Source organism: Misgurnus anguillicaudatus, chromosome 9 (assembly GCF_027580225.2).
Source record: "Misgurnus anguillicaudatus chromosome 9, ASM2758022v2, whole genome shotgun sequence".
Lineage (NCBI taxonomy): Eukaryota > Metazoa > Chordata > Actinopteri > Cypriniformes > Cobitidae > Misgurnus > Misgurnus anguillicaudatus.
In genome coordinates, this window is record NC_073345.2 from 27,941,763 (window position 1) to 27,968,353 (window position 26,591).

The following is a 26,591-nucleotide window of genomic DNA, read 5'->3' on the forward strand; positions in this document are numbered from 1 at the left end:
TGCATTGAAGCCTGAGCTGGCAGTCTTGGCCGCCCTTCTGACTATCTTCAAATGAAAGAGAGTAAATTAAGAAGACAAAGCGCCTCCCGTGCCGCTCTCACACCCCGTGGGGAGAGGACGCTATTTCATTTCTCCTCAAAGAGACGAAATATGAAACAATGTTTCTCCTTTTTCCTTACTCTTTCTTTTTACTTCTGCTTTCTCACCTCCCCCTCCCTTTTGAGGACTGTGCTTTTAAATTATTAAAGATTTTAATCATTCTTCTAAAGTATTACAGACCGGCTGGCAGGGGGCATAGTGAGGTGCTGCTGGTTGGGGATGGCTGTTTCGAGAGGTGCCGGGGTGCCTGCAGAGAAGGGAACAATTATGTTTTAGAAAGTGCTCGAAGTGACTGCTGATCTTTGCTGTCCTTGCCTTTCCGAGGGTAAAAGACATTTTTTTCCGTCTTTCTTTCTTTCTTTCTTTGTGCAGTCGATATTCATCACACGGTCCCTGGTCGGTTTCTGTATCTGTTAAACCATTATTTAGTTTACTTCTTCCACTGTCCATACAACTTTAGCAAGAAGACAATTGTCTTTTTCTACAATAGGCAGTTTATTGTTACTGCCGGACTGGGAGAGACTGTTTTGCCAAAGCGTGTTAAAATAATACTGACTGTAAATCAATACCACAATTCATGCAAATGCCGACTCCCACTGTTCCTTTATCCCTGACAGTAGCCGACACATACCTGCAGATTTTAAGTATATATATTTTAATCAATGCAGAGGATTAAATTGGAAACCTATCCATTTCAGTGTACTTTTGGGAGGTCTTCCTGCTGTCACACTTAAAGCCCTAAAGCTATCCAGAATCCTCAGAGGTGATAATCAGATTAACTTTAGTAGGTATATACACACATGCAAACATCTGTGATCATGGGAGAAGGGTGGGTGTTGCAAACCCTCGGAGACTGAATCAAAATAACCCAGCTTGGCTCTGTGCTTGTCTTGACCTTTACTGAAAAATATTGCCTGTTTAGTGTTAGCCACATGATTGGCAGCCTGCATGTGTGTGGTTTTCTTATACTGTAGCTTAACTGGTAAAGGCTGGTGCCAGCATCTGTAGGGTCATGGGTTTGATTTCTATACAATACAGTGTAAAAATGGTCTCAAGTTGTCTGGGGCAGCAACCTTAAAAAAGGTTTTAAACGTTGCAATTCAAGTACAGATATATATACACTCACCTAAAGGATTATTAGGAACACCTGTTCAATTTCTCATTAATGCAATTACTAATCAACCAATTACATGGCAGTTGCTTCAATGCATTAAGGGGTGTGGTCCTGGTCAAGACAATCTCCTAAACTCCAAACTGAATGTCAGAATGGGAAAGAAGGGTGATTTAAGCTATTTTTAGCGTGGCATGGTTGTTGGTGCCAGACGGGCCGGTCTGAGTATTTCACAATCTGCTCAGTTACTGTGATTTTACACACAATCATTTCTAGGGTTTACAAAGAATGGTGTGAAAAGGGAAAACATCCAGTATGCAGCAGTCCTGTGGGCGAAAATGCCTTGTTGATGCTAGAGGTCAGAGGAGAATGGGCCGACTGATTCAAGCTGATAAAAGAGGAACTTTGACTGAAATAACCACTCATTACAACCGAAGTATGCAGCAAAGCATTTGTGAAGCCACAACACGCACAACCTTGAGCCAGATGGGCTACAACAGCAGAAGACCCCACCGGGTGCCACTCATCTCCACTACAAATAGGAAAAAGAAGCTACAATTTGCACAAGCTCACCAAAATTGGACAGTTGAAGACTGGAAAAATGTAGCCTGGTCTGATGAGTCTCGATTTCTGTTGAGACATTCAGATGGTAGAGTCAGAATTTGGCGTAAACAGAATGAGAACATGGATCCATCATGCCTTGTTACCACTGTGCAGGCTGGTGGTGTAATGGTGTGGGGGATGTTTTCTTGGCACACTTAAGGCCCCTTAGCCAATTTTGGCATTGTTTAAATTATCCAGCAGGATAATGTCACAAAGCTCAAATAATTTCAAATTAGTTTCTTGAACGTGACAATGAGTTCACTGTACTAAAATGGCCCCCACAATCACCAGGTCTCAACCAAATAGAGCATCTTTGGGAGGAACAGGAGCTTTGTGCCCTGGATGTGCATCCCACAAATCCCACAAATCAACTGCAAGATGCTATCCTATCAATATGGGCCAACATTTCTAAAGAATGCTTTCAGCACCTTGTTGAATCAATGCCACGTAGAATTAAGGCAGTTCTGAAGGCAAAAAGGGGTCAAACACAGTATTAGTATGGTGTTCCTAATAATCCTTTAGGTAAGTTGGTATCTTTGAGGTAATAATATGAACTATATAGGTGCACCTTTCTGAAAGGGAACCACCCCAGTGACAGCTAGGGGCCATTTTTTGACAATTTTTTTCATATGCATATCTTAAATGTGAAGGAAATGCATAAATGTATATGTACTGCAAGTGTTCCTGTAGCTCAGTTGGTTTGCATGGGTTTATTGCACGAGATTGATCCACAGGGATGCTTTCGATGCACATGCTAATAAAATGTATAACTTGAATGCACAAGTTGCTTCACGTGCCAAATGCATAAATGTAAACTTGAGTGTGTGCCAATGGATATAGAGAAAGAAAGCGGCAAGCGTCTACTAAAAGAGATAGCGAGTGCATTCACTGGAAAGCAATAATCTAATAAGTTACATGTGAGTTTCTTGGTGAAGAGTGGAAGGCAGCGCATCTGCACCGTCTATTCTAATGAATGTGTTTTCAAAAGTGAACGTGATGGCACCGCAACACGCACGGCAGGTGCAATGTGTGTACCCAACCAGCATTTCCTTTAACTTTTGCGATGTGATTATCGGCCCAAAATAGGGAAGCGTGTGACGGAGTCCCAGGAGGATATTTAAGCTAAATATGGGTGTATATATAGCTAAATATATATATAGTCAACTTGAAGTTTCTGCTGAGGTCTATAATACCTGGAGAAAATCTTGTAGTATTACCATTAATTTCAATAGGAATTGCTTCCCGGATGCAACTGGAATACTGCCATAGCTGCTCATGGGCACTCAGTTTAGCATACGGGGTTCACAGCCAATCACATGAGCTGTACAGTAATTGCCATGTCATGAAAATAATTACGTTCGGTTATTATGAAAAAATGGAATTGGTTTCTTGCTCTCTCTCTCTCTCTCTCTCTCTCTCTCTCTCTCTCTCTCTCTCTCTCTCTCTCTCTCTCTCTCTCTCTCTCATGGGAATCTAAAGATGATATTAGCGACATGAGTGCACAACCCATGGACAGATGACTCTTTGTGTTCTTGCATTTAGTGTGAGTGCACTTGCAAGCTGGTACATGTCACCAAGCCCTTTTTGTGTATCAAGAAAGAGCTTGTATCCTTTTTCAGTTTGTTTGTGCTAGAAGCGTGTGTTGTTGTCATGTGTGTGTATGAGTTGGTGTGGGCGATCTTCAGTTTCAGCCTGTGTGTTTAACTCCATTTAAAACCAGGCAGTTCTTTGCTGTAATGATTGCTTACTGCTGTAAGAGTGTTAAATAGTCCCTGAGGACGGGGTTACTGTGGCCTCTCTCTCAGAAAAAGCTTGTGCGTCATACGAAGTACCTTCCGATCATAGATACCGTCTATACATAGATGGCAATTTTGCTGCGTTTCTCAGTTTTAAGACCTTTATTTCTTTTTATTTCTCATTAGTTTGACCTTTCTGACATCAAGGAGAATGAAACCGCCGCTTTCACATGCCGGCCGATCACAAACCTTATATGATCCACATTTAAGCTGTTTATGGCTGCAATGTGATCTCAAGAGAATACGTGTTTATTTTTAGGTTTCAGTGTGGTTGTACCATACATTTACTTACGTTTAAAACACACTGAAACGTATATTATTGATGTTCTGACAGGACTAATACGTAAATTATTTACGTATTTACAGCTTTACAGACGTACACATTTTTACGCAAGTTATTCCTATTCATAAATATAAAAATCGCGGGCATTGGCGTTTCTTACTCATATTAATGACATATTTTCAGTCATATTTTCTGACTTATTTATTTAAGACAGTTTACCTATTTTTATAATGAAATGATTATGATATTTAGAGAATTACACAATATTAAACCAGACTGTTACATTTTAAAACTTTAAAATGAATAACATTTCTGTATTTATTTAACTATTTTTTATATTTAGTTTGTTTGCCATAACACAAAAAAACGCGTTTTCTCCTGGGCTGTCTTCTTTGCAATACGTTGTTGTTATTATTACTACTAAGCAATAGTTACACCAATATACAACATAAATTTACAAAAGATGTTGCATTCATTCATTTGCTGTAATCCACATCTTTAAAATTCATACGATTGAGAGGAACAGATCAGCGATCAAATCCAGCAATCTTGATCCGAGTTCTTATCAGCAACCGTAAAGTCAGATTGCGCGTTCATTATAAATTTGAATTCAAATATCGCGCCTCAAGAAGCTTTACGACATTAATAACTTTAACCCTGCGTTCACAGCAGCCGTGGTAGAGGCGTCAAGCGCGAGTGATTTCAATGTTAAGTCATTGTGAAGATGCGTTGATGGGCGTCTGGAGGTCTCGCAGCGCGAATGAGGCATTTAGGGTGGCACGGTAGACGCGATTCCAGATGCGCGAATGGCGTGAATTGAGCATGGCACGCGAGTTAAAATTTTTTATCTTTGCGGAAAAACACGCCCCGTTAACCAATCAGGAGCTTAGTAGTGATGTGATTACAGGATGCCCCTCCCATGACGTGAATTTTCGCGTGAATGTCTCGATGACTAGAATTTCATGCGCGGCTTTCACGCGCGAATGAAGCAAGTAAACTCGAAATGTTCGAGCGGCAAACTAGACGAGGTAGGCGCGAGTTTGACGCTTCAAACGTGGCTGGTGTGGACCCACAGTAATACTTCTCTTTACTTTACTTCATATACTCCAGAGAGGACCGTGACTGCAGCACATTGTCATTTCAAATACTTTTGGTACTGATTTTAATATTCACAAATAAGTTGTTGTGATTACACTTGTCTGTCTGTTATGCTTTTTGTAACAGTAACATTAAATGATTTTAATAAACTGTTTTGCGTAGGACTGTAGTGGCTTAAAATATCTTTTAAATGCTATATTGTTACTATTGTTACTAAAATGTTGTTAAACATATCTGTCCATTATGTTGCATAATATAAAAAGAATACATTACGTATTTAAACATTTTGTATAACAAGGGTAAGGTTTGGGGTTAGGGTAAGATTTGGGGTAGGGTTAAGGTGGTAACATTATCGCTAAACAGTGAGACCAGGCTGGTTTATGTATAACTTCAGATGTGAGCAATTCACTATTATTCTGTATTTTATGGATTTTAGTCATTGCTTGTAAATTAATATCTTTGTGTGTGGTTTTTTTTTGCCAAAAAAAAATTTTTTTTAAACAAAAAAATCATGCAGTATATTTTGGAAAAGCTTACAAGTTTTAAATTACACCATTTTGTAACAGGATCAAAATTCACTTTATAAAAGGCAGTAACCATATTAAACATATCCGTAATATTTATATGTGAAGTATTTATGTGCTAACTGTGCCTTTTATTTCCAAGAGGTTACCAGAAAGGATTCAAAAGGTCACAGAGAAAAAGAGGTCTATTAAATGAAGTCAACACAATGGCCTGGTAGTATAAACCTCATAAATAATCTTCAGGCAAATACGCAAGTCCACTTAGAGCATCACTTTTGTGTCTCGTCAGTGAGAGAGAGAAAGCAAAGGGAAAATGCAAAGCAAAAAGAGGAAGAGAGAGCAAAAGAGACCCCAATTTGACAGCTTTTGGGCTTGTTTTTCATTTTTTATTCATTAGATAAGTAAAAGCAAATACAAGGAAGGCGGGGGTGGCGGTGTTGTTCGGTGATTTATGTATACTTCGCAGAGAAAACACTGGATTTATTTGCAGCCGGTGCTATGCACCACACACACTGCAAAGCTTTGCATTACTGGGAATATGAGAGAGAGAGAGAGAGAGAGAGAGAGAGAGAGAAATAAAGTGGGACGTATTCATACTCTTCTGTCTGTCAGTTTCTTTCTCCGTGTTGTCAAATAAATGCTCCCCTTTTATCGTCACTATCATAATGACCGGAGGCAGCTTATTGCAGCTGTTTATTGCTTTCATATGTGTAATTATGCAGTGATGGGCGAGAGAGTGTGTGTTTGTGATGTTTAATCTGCCTCTCTAATGGATTAGGCCCAACTTTAATGAGCTCATCACACACGCGCAAACACACACACGCACACACACCGATACAACAGATCTAAGCAAGACTTGGATTCAAAGAGAAGAAAAGAGGTTTGTGGCAGTGCTATAAAGGTTGAGTATATTATGATAATGAGCAGTTACCCGAGAACACGAGATTGCTGGTGGGCTGAAATCTGTGGCTAGTGTATTATATTCGCATCTTGGTCTTAAAGGGATAGTTCACCCAAAAATCAGCCTCGTGTTGTTCTAAACCTATTTGAGTTTCTTTATTTTGTTGAACATAAAAGAAGACAAATTTTGATAAATAATGGTCACACCGTTGAAGGTACCCATTGACTTCCATAGTATTGTTTTTTTTTACTATGGAAGTCGACAGGGACCATCAACTGTGTGGTTTACCATTATTTATCAAAATATTTTCTTTTATGTTCACAAAAACTCATACACGTACAGAACAACATTGGGGTGAGTAAATGATGACCAAATTTTCATTTTTGGGTGAACTATCCCTTTAAATTCAAAATGAAATCAACAACATTTATATTTTAATATTTGCCTTTGTTGTGAACAATTCAGTGGAGCATGTAATACAAATACTTACTGTAATAAATCATTTTTAAAAAAAAATCCTTATAATTATTCATCAAAAATTGGCATCAGCTATGAAGCTTTGCAGCTCATTTGCATCTGATGTCATTTTTAGCCCCTCCCCTTCAATCACCTGTCAAATTTGGATTACTTTTCCACCACATATAGACGGTTTCAGCAGTAACAACATGAACAAACGGCTTTCATTGAATAAACATTACTTCTAGTAAACTTGGCAAAGAATTAATAACAACAGAGTCATTTTAAAGAAGTTTATTTCTGATAACAAGCTAAATAAACAAGAAGTAGATTATCATAGTTCAAATCATAGCTAAAGCGTATCAAAAACTAAACTGAGCTAACCTTACTTTGTAAAATGTGTACTACATAATATTAACTACAGATCAGCTGCCAAACCTCCCTTCACATAGTGGTGATCCATAATCCCCTCGACAATAGGAAAACAAAACATTTGTTATTTTCGAAGAGGTATTTGTTTTAGAGTTCAGTTTAGCCACTGGTCAAACCATTAATTCATTCCCCAACAGCCATTTTTTGAAAAGTTGCCCGCAAGCATTTTTTGTGAGTCTCACAAAAGTTTAATGAAATGCCTTTCAGGGAAAATTTTCTTCTAAAAATATATAAACATACAGTACAAATATAAGAAAAGACCCTTTGCTTTCAAACAAACAAACAAAACGGGGGAGAAAAACATGTCATCCTATCTATATATTTTTCTCTTCTTATAAACTCTTAAACATGTGTATTTTTCTTTAAAAATATTTTTTAAAAATTATCAAAAAGTGGAAATAATTGCATTTTTGTGAAGGAATTTTGTTAGAGATCAGATTTAGAATGATTATCAAAACATACACGGAGTATAAAATTAGTAAATAACGTTTTGGCTTCAGTTTTTATATAAATTTGGTAAGTGCACCATCTAGTGTATAATCGCAGTATTGCAGATTAACATAAAAATTAATCAGGAAGACACTTTCTTTATGCAAGTGTTATCTCTTAATTGACGAGATAACTCGTCAATGGTGGGGAAAGAGTTAAACAAACAGAGACCGGAAGTTAAAGGAGTTTTGTGCAACACTCCTGATTGACAACTAGGAGGACCAATAGTCTTGATGATCCACCTGGAAAAAGAAAATCCTCCGCAATACCTTTAAGTTCCATCCAGATGCCTAACAGTGTGTCTGATGAAACCGTCTATACATAAAATCGCCATACTTACATACTATGTATGTTTTGCATTAAAATATCCAAATAATCACTAGCACAGTGTTATATATTTTATTCACGTGTACTTACATTATCCCAAATGTTTTCAACAATGTTTGAATTCAGAGATTTTTTGTTTGCTTGTTTTCACCAATGCTCCACCCCTGTTCATGCATGCAGTCGCTTGTCGTGGCGTCATGTCTGGGGTTTTTTCGGTTTCTGCTTTTGCTGTCTTAGAAGCCATAGGTGTGTTTGACTTTATTGACTCTTCACACTGCAAAAAATGATGTGTAAATTTTTTCAACAAGTTCTCCAACTCATACGACTAACATGGTCGTATGCACCTTTGCTCAAATACGACTACCTATAGCGTATCATAAAATAGCGCCCCCTTTCTTTCCAAGATATTTAAAAACATCATAAAAACATATATAACTTTTAATTACACAACTTCTCCTGTATTATAATCTTGATTAAATACGATTATAAAACGAATAGTATTTTGATTGGTAATGACAGTCAAACGCCATTTCATGACAAACGTTATTTAAAGGGATACTAGAGGGCGCCCTAACTTTAAAACGTAACAGTAGGTCGTTTTAAGCGGCTTGCACATACGACATAGTGCAGGGGTCTCAAACTCAAACTGGCTTGGGGCCATTTCTGAGAATGACATTTCATTAGAGGGCCGCAGAGCTATTTTAACGTTCAAAAAAGTACAATATTTCTTTAAAATATTTTTTAATGTATAATAATACTTGAAAATATATAAACAGTGTTTTTTATTTTTTAATATACATTATTTTATAAAAGTAAGTAAATATTTTCTTAACCTTATTAGGCTTTGAATTATTAACTAAGGCCTATTAAAACTAACAAACTTAATTCCTATACATTTATAAACTATTATAAAAAATGTACCAACAGTAAGTGTTTCTGTTTTTATTTATTTTTGACTGTTTTCAGTCATAGTATTGACTTTGTTATGTTCCTTTTTGTTATTCCATCGTTTTAATGAATTTGCTATTATATTTAGAAAAATATTAATAAGTGAAAGTGATCCTAAAACATTTGGATGGGTAGTCAATGTTACATAAGCTAGTTGGACAGTAAAAATAAATAATACTGCTCTATGTATAAGCAAGCAAGATAATAATGTATTATACTTCATATTTCATTATATATAGAAGTGTACATACTTGTATCCTCTGTAATTTCTCCTCATCTTTCCTCTTTTACTAACCTGGGCACTTTGATGGGTCATTTTCTCATCCGTAGTTTAATATTAAACTGTTGCACTACATCTCCCACTGCGGTGTCTCCATTAGAAGCTGTGACTTGATGTGAACTACAGTAATAACCCCACAGCAGCTCTTCTCTGAGTAACAGAGTATCCACCGGAAGTAACAAATGTTCTCTGGACAAACACTACAAAGTCGCGATCAGATGAACTGATCGCATTGTGACAATGATATGATTGACGCGAGAGGAATTAAAATCCGATCACGCATTCCGTTACCCTCGCCATCACGGAGCGCGCGCTCGTGGCTGCGTAGCAACGGGTGACGCGACCCCACGCTGCGCAACCTCCGCTCCCAAGCAAGCACTTTGAAAAGTAAACGTACTTTAAGAAACGCCTCGACTCGTTTTAACTCGCGTTGTTAGATGCGACATGTGACCTAACCCTTAAACGTTTAAATAAAAAAACGAATTTAAATAAAAATCTTTCTGCGGGCCAGATTACGTTATATTGTTGAAAGGTGACGCGGGCCGCAGAGAGGGGGAGGGCGGGCCGCAAATGGCCCGCGGGCCGGGAGTTTGAGACCACTGACATAGTGGGTCGTATTTTGGAGGAGGACAGTCTCAATTTTTTACACATTGTGTGTGTCATGCCATTTAAGGCGTTATTTCATGTTAAAATAAATGAAAGGGCCAACACAAGTTGTGTTAAAAACAGTGATGGGAGTAACAGGTTATTCCACTCCTTTAAGTGGTAATTAACATGTAGCGAAGTATTTTTTTAAATCAAGTAACGCAGTTAACAAATCACACTTAACAAGTGTACAATTAACAAATCATTTTTTGCAGTGCACAGAGCGATTGGCATATGACATGAAAGTATTGCAAGAGCGATTCAAAAGCAGTACTGTTGCACCGCTCTCATGATAATTTGCTGAGTAAGATGAACAGTTTAAAGAGTTGCATCCTGAGCATTTTTGCATGCATCTGAACAGCACGAAACGATTTATGCCCGTACCAAAACTTTACAAACCTGCTGTGATAGCATCAGTACCACATTAGATTGAGTTCTGTATTTAGTTATGACATGACAGCACACTTTAACAAAGTGTTTTTAAAGTTGAGTTTATTCATTAGCATGTCTCAGGATAGGAATCAAATAGCTTTTATTCACTTGCAGACAGCTGCACAAGTAAAGGTGAAAAATCTCACATTTCAAATTCAATTTCGGCTTTATTCCTATTAGAGTGCATGTTACCTCAACTTGATGCACTTTATGAAAAGACAAAATAACCTCTATTATTATGTCGGGCAGCCACACAATAACAAAAAAATCATTAAAATCATACATTTGCCTTAAATTGACCTTGTTTATTGTTTTAAATAAATATCCATTGTTTTACCGTGCATGATTCATATATGCATATTTTTCTAAAGGTATTTCATAATCTTTCATTAGAGAATAATAACCTTCTCTGCCGATGAAATAAATATTTGTTTGTTTTGATGTAACCCGCATGGGTAGAGGAAAATAATATTAACCTATAACAATTCCCAAATAATAAAATCTCACGCTGTTTTCTCCCACTGAATATTGTTTTTCATTAACAAATTGCTGCAAATGTGACACTCAAACAAATAGACACACATAAAATAAAAAAATACTTTTATTTTACAAAACATAGTATTGCATTGCACTTAATAAGTACTTATAAGATTTTTTCCATTAAAGAGCACCTATTTCATTGCTAAAAACAACATTATTTTGTGTATTTGGTATAATACAATGTGTTCACGTGGTTTATGGTTAAAAAACACATTATTTTCCACATACCGTACATTTTTGTAGCTCCAGATTTCACTCTATTCCTGAAACGCACGGATTTGAAAAGGTCTGTGTCCCTGATTGGCCAGATAATGTGTACGTTGTGATTGGCCTGAATACCTCTGACGTCAGCAGGAAATGTGATGCTCCTTACCATGTTTGAAAGGTTCGGTTGCTAACAGGAGTTAACTTACAGGTTGTGGGAGGAATTATGATACGGGAGGAATTATGTCTACATCACCAATCCCAGGAAGTAAACTATTGCCTACAATCCGTCTGTTTGTTGTAGTCCAAGAAAAGAGATTTACGTTGGAGACGATAACTCGCATCATCGTTTACTTTGGGGTTTGTAACTTTTGCATATTGTTAACATGTTCTAATACACACTTACACACCAAAGAAAATGTAAAAACGTGAAACGGAAAATAGGTGCTCTTTAATGCTTTAATCCAAGGTAATGCATTCAAGGTCCGGATTTCCTGGGGAATCAAACATGCAACCTTTTGTGCTCCAAATGCTCTACCAAGAGCAAAGCAGGACAGAAACCAGCACATCCCAAAAAATCTCATTTTTTCCGTAATTAGCCAGATGTTTCAAAACACACCTGTTATTTCCAGACTTTCTGTGCAGATTGAAGTCATACCAGTCAGGCCCTAAAAGACCAATTCCTGTCCCCCCTCCGGTAAAGTTGTCTCATTTTCATTTGACACAATTTATAGACATGACTCCAAAGCCATGTGATATTTTACACTCCTGGATCATTAAACCGAACCCTTCGGAAGCTCTTGAGGTGCAAAGCACTTTTGCGGAAGGTGTAAAACGCGCAGGGTTTTTACGTGTGTCCCGGGTGCCGGGAGAAGAGGAGGAGGGTGTCGGGATTTAAAGAGGCAGCCACGCGTGTCGTTTGGGAAGGTTACAAGGAGCCACGGGACTCGGGCGATTTAAAGACTTACCTCAGGACATGCTGCAGTGAGAGACGGAAAAAGAGAGAGATGGGGAAATGGGTGTGAGTTATAGGCACTGTGGTGTTTTAATAATTCAGCAGAATCCAAATTTGAGCAGATGCCCCTGGTACTCGGGATAAAATAAGGCTGTGCTGAATGGGGAAGTGAAGGTTCCTGGAAGCTTAAAAGGCAAAATCAGGAAGTTACACTTGGTGACTGCCAAGCGAAGATTTGGGTGAGCGAAGGTCATTGCGTTTCGGTGCATGTTCTCACCAGATTACACTGATGCACAATAATCATTTAATGTCAACAGGAAATAAAAATTGGATTTTTGAATTTTTTTTATTGAGAATAATTCATTGTTGAATGTTTCTTCAAATAAAGAAAGAGTCTTCGTAATCTTTAATCAAAATGTAATAACTTGCTCTTGCACTTTAACTCATACGATGATCTTTTTCCTATGAAGCACAAAAGCAGACTTTTATAGGATTGTAACATAGCTCTTGCCTTTATTTATAGTGACCAGGGGCTGTTGAGCTTTAAAATGAACAAAAAGCATCATAAATGCGTAGTAGACATGGTTCTGGTTTTGAATTCTGAATGTGGGCTTCAGAGGAGGGTAAAAATATACATGACTTAACTTTTAGTTGTTGACTTGGATGCAAAGCCCGCAGTCTTACGGATTACATTTATAACGAAATTATTACGCTTTTTAGAGCTTAATAGCTGTGATAACTATAAACAGAACTACATTAATACTTTTTGTCATAGAAACAACACGCAGGTAAACGCTGAAATGATTCAAAAAGTATGTGTGTGTTACTATGTGTTTAAAGCAGCTCTGTTGTGCCCCAAACGACAGTTTTCCTTGTTGCCCATTTATTATAAAAATCTATGAAAACCACTGTGACATTGTTAGAAAGTCTACTACTTTGCAGTATCGGTGCACGTGTGTGTTTGTGTGCTTGTTTGTCGGTCAGGAGAAGCACAACTACATGTGCAGATTCATAATATATCTTTATTTTTTTCTTATTTAGTATTTGTTTGCTGGCGCTCTTGTCTTGAATGACTCTCAATGCAATCTGAGCACAGCACAACAAAGCTAGGGTACCTCATCTATCAAAAATTACCCACAAACCCTGAAAGAGTCCCGTCCCCTTGTGAGAAAATGAAAGGAATATTGTTCCTACTGTGAGAATGAACTTTGAAATTTTTTTCTGCCTTGGTTTGTAGAAAAGTTTGCTTAGTACACTTGCTACGTGACTACAATTTAAAGATTGGCTTTTTTGAAGCTCACTGTAACAGTGTTTTATACACAGTCATTTTTATTTGAATATAATGTTGTGATATTCATCTTACTTATTTTTCTTGCCGAGTGCAAAAGGAAAGTGATGGATTATTCATTGCATTCCTTTCATTTATAAAAACAGAGACAAAAAGGGTCAGGTAGGATATTTCTCTAGCAAAGCTTGGATTCCCAGAAGCGTTGTTGTGCAAAAAAACACAGAATCTGCACACACGCAGACACAAAACTGCAGATTTTCACAATTTTAATGCAATAGTAGCAATAGCAGAACTCCATCTGTCTGTACATCTCCATTAATAATTGTGTATTTATTGTGAAATTTAAAAATGCTAAACAACTGTTTAGGACATATTAAAATACATGGTAAATCAATATGTAAAGTTATACTGAGTAAATAATACAAAAGATTTTAGTTTAAGCTTTAAAATCAGCACTTGCCATAAATAAACACTAGGCGCCCTATTTTAATGATCTAAGCATGGTCTAAAGCACACGGCACCAATGGGTGTGTCCAAATCCACCTTTGCTAGTTTAAGGACGGGAAAAATGGTATATGCGCCTGGCACACAGTCTAAAAGGGTTGTTCCTATTTTCGTAATGAGTATTGGGTGTCTCATCTCTCATTCCCTTTAAAAGCCAGTTGCGCTCGCGTCAATGCGGATTGCCTATTTACATGCCGAAGTTTGTAAGCGAAAAAACTGTAAGCAGAGTAAGAAGACCACCAAATAAATTTGCATTGTGTTTTATTTATTAAAATGTTTATTTTGTAATTAAAAAAATAAGCAATGTTTTAATTGCTGATAAACTATGATGCATGATCACTGTAATCTCAAAATGTTTTTTATAAGAATAATTTACAAATTATGCCAAAAAAGATAAAATACTTTATTTATAACAAACTGGAGATGAGAATTTACAAACGTGTAGAATGTGTTTCAGAACTTGGACAGTGCTGTGAGTGTTTTTAAAAATATTACTTAAAAGTGGTTCTCATCTCACCATATCCAAAGGTACAAAGTCATCATATACAATAAATCCATAGGGTAGCATAAAAAAAATCTAAATAAATGCAATATTAAAAAAAATCTTACCAGGCTACAGAAGACGCAGCTTTTCCCACCTACTAAAGTTCTGTAAACTGTCCTGATTTATGTCCAAGAGACTCAATATTTTACATTTTAATCCTTTGTTTTTTTATATTTAAAAATGTTTATGTGCTGCTGCGCATCTATGCGTGTAAAAAGCGAATTTGCGTTGCCGTCCTGTATTATACTAACTCACTCTTTAAATAACAAAAACAATATTGCACCATTGACTTTAGACTTTAGACCAGGTTTTAGTTGGTCATTGGCATAGTCTATTTTCGTTGCTTCAAAATAGCAACACATGGGCACATTGTTGGCGCACACGTTTGTGCGCCCAAATCAACATGGGCGCAAATGTATTTGCTATTTAAACAACGTGTCGCTGAACGTGAAAGTGATAAATGCGCTGAGCTGAAACTAGCAAAAACAATTGCGTCACGCTTTGCGCTGCATTGCGCCAGGTGTATGGTAGGGCCCTGACGATTTACAATAAATTTGTATTTGTTTACATGTATTCATTAACATAAACTAACAATGAACAATACTTCTTCAGTATTTATTTATCTTAGTTCATGTTATTTTCAGTTGTTTTGACATTAACAAACATTAATAAAGATTAATAAATGCTGAAAAAAACAGTATTGTTTATTGTTAGTTCATGCTAGCTAATGCATTTACTAAAGGTGACAAATATAATGTTACTGTAAAGTGATACCAAATAAACAATAACTCTAAAAAATAAATTTTCAAATCAAATTTGCATTTAAATCTTGGCAAAATGTCATTTTGGATCCAGACAACTGTATTTTAAAGCTAACATGCTGGAGGAATATCCACTGTAGTCCATCAATGTCTGCTGTTAAACTGCCTATCTGAAAGCATCAAAGCTCCATCATAAACATCGCACGAGCTGTAATCCACATGATTGTTTATTGGCTTGCAGAATTGTTGTGGTCTTATAATGCTGTTATAAGCTGTATACGTTACGTTAGTGGGCAGCGGTTAATGCGTTCATGCCTTTACAGATATTAGCACCATTTTATTGGCGCTTGTAATGCTATCATGAGCCATGTGCTGATTGCAAGACAGAGAGCAAGTGAATCCACTGCTATCATCAGGGGACGTGTTAACAGAGATTAAACTCATTTGCAATAATGTATAGCTGGACTGTGGAATTTGTCAGGGCTGTGGACTTGTGGTTAGCGTACGTCTTTTACAAACATTAAGCCATACGGTAGACACCGGTTCAGATCCTGCATTGTGTTTCCTCTTATGCTCTAGTCGTTGCTTGTTGCTCTATACTTCATGTTTATTTTAAATAGCCAAAAAAAATACAACCTAAAACAACAACACTGCATTGGGGTTCTGAGGAACAAGACTTGAGGGTGAATAAATAATTACAAAGTTTTGATTTTGTGATAAACTATTCCTTTATGGTTTGCTGTGAAGAGCCTTCTGTAGCATCTTTATTTTTAATGTATTATTAATGTAATGTATATAGTGTATGCGCTATGTTTGATTTTAACTAATTTACCTCCAGCAATTTTAGGAAAAGTTGCCCACCAGCATTTTTGTGATTTTCACCAAAAGTTTCACAAAATGCCCTCCAGGAAATTTTTCTTCTAAAAATATATAAATATATCAAATGAAAGAACAAACCCTGCTTTCAAACAAACAAGCAAAATGGGGAAAAAACATTTTGTCCTATCTATACACTGAAAAAAATATTCATTCAATTTACTCGATTTTTTTTTAAGGTAAGTTGTTGCAATCAATTTTTTTAAGCTAGATTTAAGCAAAAGTTTTTTACAATTTTTTTTGTTTAAATGTAGCTTAAATAAATTGATTGCTACCACTTAAAAAAATTTTGTAAATTGAATGAATAGGTTTTTTTTCAGTGTATTTTTTCTTTGCTTATAAACTCTTAAATATGGGTATTTAAAAAAAAGTAAGAAATTAGAAAAAGCTGAAATAATTGCATTTTTGTGAAGGAATTTTGTTGAGAGCAGATTCAGAACAATTATCAAAACATACACAGAGTTTAAAATTAGTAATTAACGTTTTTGCTTTTGTTTTTTTTATAAATTGGATAAGTGTGCCATCTAGTGGATACTAGTGGTATTGCAGATTAACATAAAAAATATAAGGAACACTTTATTTTATGCAAATGTTTTCTCTTAAAGGACAAGATAACTCATAAATGGCTGGGAAAGAGTTAAATGTGCACATCACACTACACTGAAAAAACTGATTCATTGAATGTAATCAATTTTTTTAAGGTAAGTGGTTGCAATCAATTTATTTAAGCTACATTTAAACAAAAGTTTTATATTTTATTTTACTTTACTAATCTTTTTTGTTTAAATGTAGCTTAAATAAATTGATTGCAACCAATTACCTTAAAAAAAAATTATTAAAAATTCAATGAATCATTTTATCAGTGTATTACATTTTTCCCCACAGTATAGACTGTTTGTTAAAGGAATAGTCTACTCATTTTCAATATTAAAATATGTTATTAACTTAACTAAGAACTGTTGATACATCCCTCTATCATCTGTGTGCATGCACGTAAGCGCTGGAGCGCGCTGCGATGCTTCGATAGCATTTAGCTTAGCCCCATTCATTCAATTGTACCATTTAGAGATAAAGTTAGAAGTGACCAAACACATCAATTTTTTTCCTATTTAAGACGAGTAGTTATACGAGCAAGTTTGGTGGTACAAAATAAAACGTAGCGCTTTTCTAAGCGGATTTAAAAGAGGAACTATATTTTATGGCGTAATAGCACTTTTGGTAGTACTTCGACTCGGTGCAGTAACACCCTCCCTCTCCCATTATGAGAGTGAGAGGGGGAGCGGACTTTTCAGGCGAGTCGAAGTACTCCCAAAAATGCTATTACGCCATAAAACATAGTTCCTCTTTTGGGTCCGCTTGGAAAAGCGCTGCGTTTTGTTTTGTACCACCAAACTTGCTTGTATAACTACTCGTCTTAAATAGGAAAAAGTTGATGTATTTGGTCACTTCTAACTTTATCTCTAAATGGTACCATTGAATGAATGGGGCTAAGCTAAATGCTATCGAAGCGTCGCAGCGCGCTCCAGCGCTTGCGTGCGCGCGCACAGATGGTGGAGGGATGTGTCGGCTGTTCTTGGTTAGGGTAGTGACATGTTTTAATGTTGAAAATGAGTAGACTATTCCTTTAAAGAATAGTAATGTGACATCAGTAATGCTCATTTATTACCATTATAATATGTGACCCAGGACCACATAACTCTTATGGTGCATTCACACCAGCCACAGTAGAGGCAGCAAAAACACCCTATTCGTGCGTAGTTGGACGCTTGAACATTTGAGTTAACTCGCGTCATTCGCACGTGAAATTCTAGTAACTCGTGACATTCACACAGAAATTCCCGTTATGGGAGGGGATTCTGCGACTCTGCTGAGACTCCGCTCGCTTCCTGTAATCAGGTCACTACTACAGCAAGGTCCTGATTGGTTAACGCGGCACAGCAATGCTTAATTCGCGCCATTCACGCTGCAGGATGCCAATTTGCTTCTTTGCATTGACTTAACATGTAAATTACTCGCGCTTGCCGCCTCACTGCGTCTGGTGTGAACCCTGCATTAAGGGTCAATTTTTTTGTTATTGAGATTTTATTTCACTGATGTATGGTTGGTTAGGATAGGACAATATTTGGCAAAAATACAACTATTTGAAAATCTAGAATCTGAGGGTGCAAAAAATCTACATTTTTAGAAAATCGCCTTTAAAGTTGTCCAGATGAAGTCCTTAGCAACACATATTACTAATGATAAATACATTTTTTATATGTTCACAGTGTGAAAATTTACAAAATATCTTCATGGAACATGATTTATTTGATATCGTAATGATTTTTGGCATCATTTTGACCCATACAATGTATTGTTGGTTATCGCTACAAATATTACTGTGCTACGTATGACTCGTTTTGTGGTCCAGGGTCACCTATGCATTAAAAGAAGCACATTTATTATATGCTTTCAATAAACTGGTAATACGTAAGCTAAAATGCAGCCATATGCATTTATGTATCCTAAAAGAAGATGCTTTGCTGAATTAAAGATACAGGTGGTGTGTTAGGGCTCATCTCTGCTTCCCGGAGGGTTTAGAAAAGGTTAACAGGAGGAAAGAAAACCTCCCTCGGCATAGATGTGCATCCCACATGTAGGTTTCTGTGGCCGTTTAGCCTGGCCTGTGTGTCCCAGCATGCCAGAGAGTGACATCATCATCATAAGGCCACACCACGCTGCGTCTCAGTGGCGGAGATGCCTACAGCAGGGCCTGTGCAGATGGAGAGCGAGGAGACGTATGGTGAGGGTGTGTCTGTTAGGAGAAAAATACAACATAAAAGGGAAAAATGTTTTTGTGTTCCTGGCTGGGTAATTTAGTGGAATCATCTGTGATTATGTCGTGCATTTGCGTGTATTCGCGTGTGTGCCGAGACCCTTTCTATTTTCTACTACTTTTGTGTTTCCTTTGTGTAAAAGGTTTTGCCCTCTCTGAACACGTGACGTAAAACTCACCACAGTGGATCTTGGGTTGCTCAATGCTGCCATCTAGCTGTGTCTGACAGAAGTCCCCTTGGGGCCAGTCATCATTGTTATAAAGTCGGTGCCGTGCAAATGTCTCCAAATGCCATATTATGTTTCAATCACCCTAATTTGATGACGTGCCATCGCAGTCAGTTTTAGTGCATGTATCGAATGTGCTTTATATCATTCCACACACATGCACCTGTCAGTTTTAACCTGGTAATGTGAGTGCATTTCACGTCTGGAGACCACATGTGTGTGGGAAGAGCTTTAATATCACTGTATGCTCCTCCTAAGTGAGCTTCGCTTTGGAGCACAATTAGCACACATGTACCCCGGTCCATTTGGAGGTAACATTAAAATGTATGCGAGTAACAGCCTGCTGGGATTTTGAGGCTGTGACCTTGTTCAGCTCCCGATCTATGTCCCAATCTCTTTTCCTCCTCCACCCCCTCTCTTTCTCTCTCTCTTTCATTATTCCCCCCGCCCTCACTATCAGCAGCTATGGTAAAATAAATAATGCATCAAAACACATTAAAAACATTAGCTGGGTTTTACTGCCAATAAAACAGGAGGATGCTGAGGATGGAGAGATATAAGGAGTCGAGTGATTGGGAGTGAGAAAAGTAGGGAACTTTATGAAGTGCGAAACCCCAGAGCTGTTTGTTCATTTGGACCTGAGCCAGAGTGCCACAGGTGTACAGACCAGGTGCACTGTGGGTATTTTTCTGTCGTAATTAAGTGACTGAGTCCAGTAAAATATGCAATTGGTAGATGACTTTAATAAACATAATTGGGGGTTTATTGGCATCGTTTCATTAGATTAGTTTGACGTGATTTGCATCAGCAAGGACGGCCACAGAAATGCACACATAACTTTTACACAGTTTAGTGGTTTGTTGTACCTGTATATATTTCTTTACCTGTTAAAGCATTTTTCTTGTAGTACTGGATACTTATTGTTTTTAAAAGGATAGTTCACCCAAAAATGAAAATAATGTCATTAATGACTCATGTCGTTCCAAACTCGGAAGACCTCTATTCATCTTCGGAAACATAATTTAAGATGTTTGAGAGCTTTCTGACCCTTCATTGAAAATCGACATGTTTGTGTTTTTTTTATAAACTTACAGCTGGGGCGCACCAGATAACACGTCAGCCGCGTCATACGTCAGCCGCGACTTTAGTCTCGCTCATGCACTTCACAACAGACGCAGAAGAGAAGAAAATGCTGAATAAGTCGTAGCTTTTTTAGACCAAAATGCATTTTCGATGCTTCAACATATTTTAACTGACCCACTGATGTCACATGGACTACTTTGATGATGTTTTTATTACCTTTCTGGAAATGGACAGTATACCGTATGTAGATTTTCAATGAAGGGTCAACAAGTATTTGGACTAAATATAAAACATCTTAAACTGTGTTCCGAAGATGAACGGAGGTCTTACGAGTTTGGAACTTTATAAGGGTGATTTATTAATGACATTATTTTCATTTTTGGATGAACTATCCCTTTAAAGGTGCACACTGTGTAACTTTTAGGTGGATCTCTTGACAGAAATGCAATGTAATATACATAACTATATTTTCTGTGGTGTATAAAGACCTTACATAATGAACTGTATTGTTTTTATTACTTTAGGTTTTTATGTACATACACAGCAGGTCCCTTACGTGGAAGTTGCAATTTTGCACCACCATTTTCTTACAGTAGCCCTACAGTAAATAGACAAACTGCTCTACAAAGCTTGTTTCATCATTACGTTTTCTTGACATGTTTGCACTGTGCCATCTATCATAGCGTTTCGATGGGGAGGGGTGAACCGTGACTGAGCCCTTGATTGCAATTCGCAATCTCACCGCTAGATGCTGCTAAAATCTACACAAAGCACCTTTAAGGTTTCCATGAATGATTTTAAAATTATTTAAACTAAAGGTGTGTTTAAATGTTCGGAATTCCTTTTGTAGTCAAAAATATACAACAATTTTAAAATCAACATATATTTTTATGTTACTTTAACTTAACAAATTACAGAGCCCCTAAGGTGACATTAGAGTAAAAATATCTAAAGTTTAGTTTCATGTGCTCACGCAAAACCTTCATGTGCAGAATTTTTTTAAAAGTTTAGTTTCACGTGCTCACATGAAACTTTCGCGCGCGCACGTGAAACTATCGTGTGCACACGTGAAAGCGAAAGTTTCACGTGTGCATGCGAAAGTTTCACGTGAGCACACGATAGTTTCATGTGCGCACGCAAAACTAAACTTTATTTAATTTTTGCTCCATGTCCCCTTAGGGGCTCCGTAACAAATTAAGTTAAACAATTTCAACTTGTTTTTATAAGTTATGTCAACTTTTTTAAATCAAAATTTAAAATAGTAGGTTGAATTGACTTGCAAAACCAAGTTGTTTTAACTTCATGCTGCATTTTTTTTTACAGTGCATTAATTTCTTTCATTAGAAAATTTAAATTGTGTTGGAGCTGATGGTGTAGTGGGCAGCGCTCCGACATGTGGTGCTTTCGCACTTTCGGCGACCCGAGTTCGATTCCCAGCTCGTGGTCATTTGCCGATCGCATACCCTCTCTCTCATCCCTGTACTTTCCTGTCCTCTCCTGTATCACTGTTTAAATAAAGGCAAAAAATACAACTTTTAATTGTATTTAATAATAGATTTTTGAAATGGTCAGACTTTCAGAAGAAAATGCAGCCAATAATAGCCCAACATATGTAAACTCAATAAAATGTATAATGTGTGCGTGTGTCCGTGCGTAAAAAAGACAAAAATAGACTGTATATGTCTGGTGCTTGTATATGTAACTGTGACATGAAAGGCAGCAGAAGTATGCATGTGTCAATGTTAGTCCATTTTAAAATATAAAGCTACATTTAAATTGCTTCCTAAGTTATGCAGCGGTGTGGATGTCCCTTAAAGGTCTTGAGTAATAAACAATGCAGGAAGCTTAATGTTACCCATTACGCCGCAACTAATTTTCAATAGGCAAACAGAGCTGACAGCAGGTGCAATCCTGAAAATTTGCGACACAGAAATGCAATGTGCATCTGATGTGTGCGGGGGATCCGGAGAACGTTGACACCCAAAGCGACTGCTTATCGCTTATGACAGGATCCATCAATCTATATGTCTTCTCTCTGCTCCTCTCTTCTACTTTCTGCTCTTCTTCTGTCCTTTTCTCTCTCCTCTTCTCCCCTGGTGGCAGCGTAACAATTGGCATTATTAAAAATTGATTACCGCAGACCGTTTCATAGCTTACATGTATTATTGAGCCGGAGCGGGTTAGGAATCTACAATGAGTGAAGGAAGCAAAACAAAATATTTCAATAAGACCCCAACACATCCGCAGACACATGTTTGCATTCAAATACTACACTTTTTTGTGTATATGAGTCATTGTATTATATGTATGCATTTTAAATTGATAATCCATTCGTTTAAATTAATATTTAGAATGAAAATTGTACATCATAGATATTTCTGTGTTGTGCACTTCATTAAACAGGACTGGAATAATTTTTTATGGAATCTGTGACTGATTTCCACAAATTGGAATGACCATAATTCGCAGAGATCTACACTTAAATGTGTTTACTGATTAACCGTGTTTGGACAATGCGTTATATGTTTAGCACACTTCACCATGTTTAAATCCATTTCACAGAATTCCTCTATTGATTTTCTTCCCGAATCCGTGCAGCAGATTCTGTCTGTCCTCCGAAATGACTCATATACTTCCACAGTTGTACTCACTGTGCAAATGTGATCACTTCACTTGAATAGTTTTTATGCTCAACTACAAATCTAACCTCTTCTGTTTCTTTTTCTTCCTTCTGTTTCCCCCATCTCTTTCCCTTCCTCGTTCTTCTCTTTCTCTGTTGCACAGATGAACAGGCCTATCCAGGTGAAACCAGCCGACAGTGAGAGCAGGGGAGGTGATTGCCAACTTCTCTTTTTATTCTTGCTTTTCTTTTTCTATCTCCACCTTCCTGTCATTTTGAATCAGCTTCACCATTACCGGTAGTCGTCCCGTTCTTAGGTGTCATATTTAATGACGCAGCTCTATGAGACCCGACAGTCGTAAGGGACCCCAGAGGATCTTGGGTCGGCCCTCGCACGCCTTATATAAACCCTGGACACTCCTTTTGTCTGATTACCCTTCATGCAGACAGGATGAGGTGCCGGCAGGTTTTATTTGGGTTGTTTGATTCACACACTCTCGCTGAAAAGTGTGTGGGAAGTGTAAAACGTTTCTACAGGTTGTTGGGTTTTATGATAGATTTGAAGTGCTCTTAAAATGAAAGTTCTTTAATGCTTGATATGTTGTTGGCTCTGTGGTTCTTTAGAGATTGAAAAGTTTTTGATGTCACATCATACTTCAGATTATTGTGTTGGATATCAACTTTTAATGAAGCACGAGTGGAACCTCGAGCTTATAAGAGTCCTTTTGGAGAACTTTGATATCATCATGCAAACTTAAAGGGGACATTTCACAAGACTTTTTTAAGATGTTAAATAAATCTATGGTGTCCCCAGAGTACATATGTGAAGTATTAGCTCAAAATATCATATATATAATTTATTATAGCATGTTAAAATTGCCACTTTGTAGGTGTAAGCAAAAATGTTTCGCTTTTAAATGCAAATGAGCTGATCTCTGCACTAAATGGCAGTGTCGTTGTTGGATAGTGCAGATTAAGGGGTGGTATTATCCCCTTCTGACATCACAAGGGGAGACAAATTTCAATGACCTATTTTTTCACATGCTTGCAAAGAATGCTTTACCAAAACTAAGTTACTGGGTTGATCTTTTTCACATTTTCTAGGTTGATAGAAGCACTGGGGACCCAATTATAGCACTTAAACATGGAAAAAGTCAGATTTTCATGATATGTCCCCTTTAACTCTTTTCCCCGCCAATGAGTACACTCGTCAATTAAGAGCAATTGCTTCCCAGCCAATGACGAGTATTTCCGGCTTTCCACAATACCTCTTCCGCAACTTATAAAACCCGGAAGTATTGCCCTAGGCCAAACAGCTGTGTGTCCATGTAAGTTTTGAGGATCGCTCTGAATCTGATCTCTATCAAAAGACCTTCACAAAAATGAAATTATCTCAGCTTTTTGCTCAAAATTTTGGAAGGTATTAAACTTTTGTAAAAATCATAAAAAATGCTGGCACTGGCTGGCAACTTTAAAAAAAAACCTGGAGGGGAAAGAGTTAACAAAATCCAAAATTAACTAAAATGAATCTGTGTTTATAAGTGTCTTCTTACAGTACCTTATCACGAATCACAACGCTAATCTTCAAATTCATTGGGCTGTCGGGTCAAATTTTGCAGGAAACATGAGTTAATTTGTTAACAATCGTACATAATGTAGCCTGCAATTTTGTGTTTAAAACAGAGGTGGTGATATAGAGGCAAATGTTAAAGATTGCAGCTTTGAAGTGTTTTCCTATAGTACCATGTGAATTTAAAGGGTTTTCGAATGACATCACAGAAACGTAAAAGCTTTCCTATAGCTTCAAGCGATCTTAAAAGGTTTTTCTGTAACATCATGTGAATTTAAAGGGTTTTCAAATGGCACCGTAGAAGATTAAAGGCTTTCCTATAGCTTTATGCGAACTTAAAGGATTTTACTTTAGCATAACTTAAAGGGATTACGAATGGCTTAATGGAAACTTAAAAACCTTTCCTATAGCATCATGTGAACCTAAAACGTTTTTCGTCAGCATCATGTGAACTTGAAAGGTTTTCCTATGGAATCATGCAAACTTAAAAAGGTTGTTTCCCGGACAGGGTTTAGACTAATCCAGGGCTAGGCCTTAGTTGTATGAGGACATTTGAGTAGTTCTTACAATTTTTCAATACAGGTGTGCATCTTGAGACAAAAGAATGGGATTGATATATGTTAAAGAGCACCTATTGTCCGATTCACGTTTTTACATTTCCTTTGATGTGTAAGTGTTAGTACATGTTAACGATATGCAAAAGGTACAAACCCCAAAGTAAACAATGACCCGAATTATCATCTACAATGTAAATCTCTTTTCTTGGACTACAACAAACACACGGATTGTAGGCAAAAGTTTACTTCCTGGGATTTGTGATGTAGAAAAGACAGACATTATCATAATTCCCCCCACTTCGGACTCACAGCCTGTAAATTAACTCTTGTTAGCATTGCATTGTGCGCAAATCTTTCAAACATGGTAAGGAGCAGCACATTTCCGGCTGACGTCAGAGGTATTCAGACCAATCACAATGTACAGCTTAGCTGGCCAATCAGGGACACAGAGTTTTTCAAATCCATGCGTTTCAGGAAAAGAGTGAAATCTGGAGCTACAAAAATGTACGGTATGTGGAAAATAATGTGTTTTTTTAGCAATGAAATAGGTGCTCTTTAAGATACGTCAGTGCAAGATGTTTTCAAATTAAGGCAGCTCAAACATGCATTTAAGTCTGGGACTAGGATAAACCCTGTCCGGAAACCGTCCAAATGGTTTATCGTGGAAAGTGTTTTCAAAGCACAAAAGTTTTAATGCCACCTTTATCATTTTGTCTGTTGGTCTGTGTGCACATATGGAATTGTGTGATTGAGTGTCCAGGTCTTCGTAGGTTTTGCATTGCACACTATAGTATATGAATGTCTATATGTCAGTTACGGCAAAGTGCAAGTGGTTTGGTAAGAGATAGCTTGTCTTTTCCCTCTTTTGGATCCGATTTTCCAGATAACCAAGATTGATGGACCCACAGAGAGGGCGACACATACACATGAAAAAGTCAGAGATGGAGGCACCATCTCTCCTTCCATTTCATCCCATACGTTCCTTCCTCTAATTGAGAGTCTCTTCCCTTACTCACACTTGACAGATCAATTGTCTTTCTCTTGACGGACAGCCAAATTTATCCCCCTGTTAGCCCTGTAAAAACGCAATATATGTCCCCTCAAAGCCCTTTGATTCCACTGGCAAAACTGACGCGACCGATCCAATCACTAGTCATTTAGAGTGAATCGCTGAGACGGAAAGAGAGACAGAGAAAGGTCAAAGTGGAGACGACAAGGAAAGGAAGTGAGGGATGGAAAGGCAGAGCGGGCGAGAGACAACGAGTTAGGTGGGGTGGTCATAAGGATGGATATCAGAAAGAAGTAAAGGAAACAGGTAAGAAATACTGCTTAAAAAAGTATCTAGGAAAAGGTTTTAATTTAACCTCCTAAAACCTGAGCTTTGGTTTGGCTTGCATTTTAGATTTCTTCCAGCTATTTGGGGTTAGGAAGAACCAATAAATATAATACCCAAATATTTTTCTTTGAACATGAAGCAGTGCACTGCAAAAATTATTTTCAAGAATAAAAATTCTTAGTCTTGTTTTCAGTAAAAATATATAAAAATTCTTAAATTAAGATGAAAATAGTTCTAGACCAAAAATATCAAATTTAAGTGATTTTGTGCCAAAAAAATCTGCCTAT

The 26,591-nt window shown here is 37.2% G+C and overlaps 1 protein-coding gene across 5 annotated transcripts in view; it reads left to right on the top strand.

The window, feature by feature from the left end:
- The window catches only part of celf4 (CUGBP, Elav-like family member 4), a 128,063-nt gene that overhangs the window by 72,075 nt on the left and 29,397 nt on the right, over nucleotides 1–26,591 (top strand). For all 5 annotated transcript variants that reach the window (XM_055179728.2, XM_055179727.2, XM_055179726.2 and 2 more), the window contains exon 3: nucleotides 23,006–23,054. In XM_055179728.2, coding sequence (XP_055035703.1) covers nucleotides 23,006–23,054 — 49 coding nt within the window. The remainder of the gene's footprint in view (nucleotides 1–23,005; nucleotides 23,055–26,591) is intronic.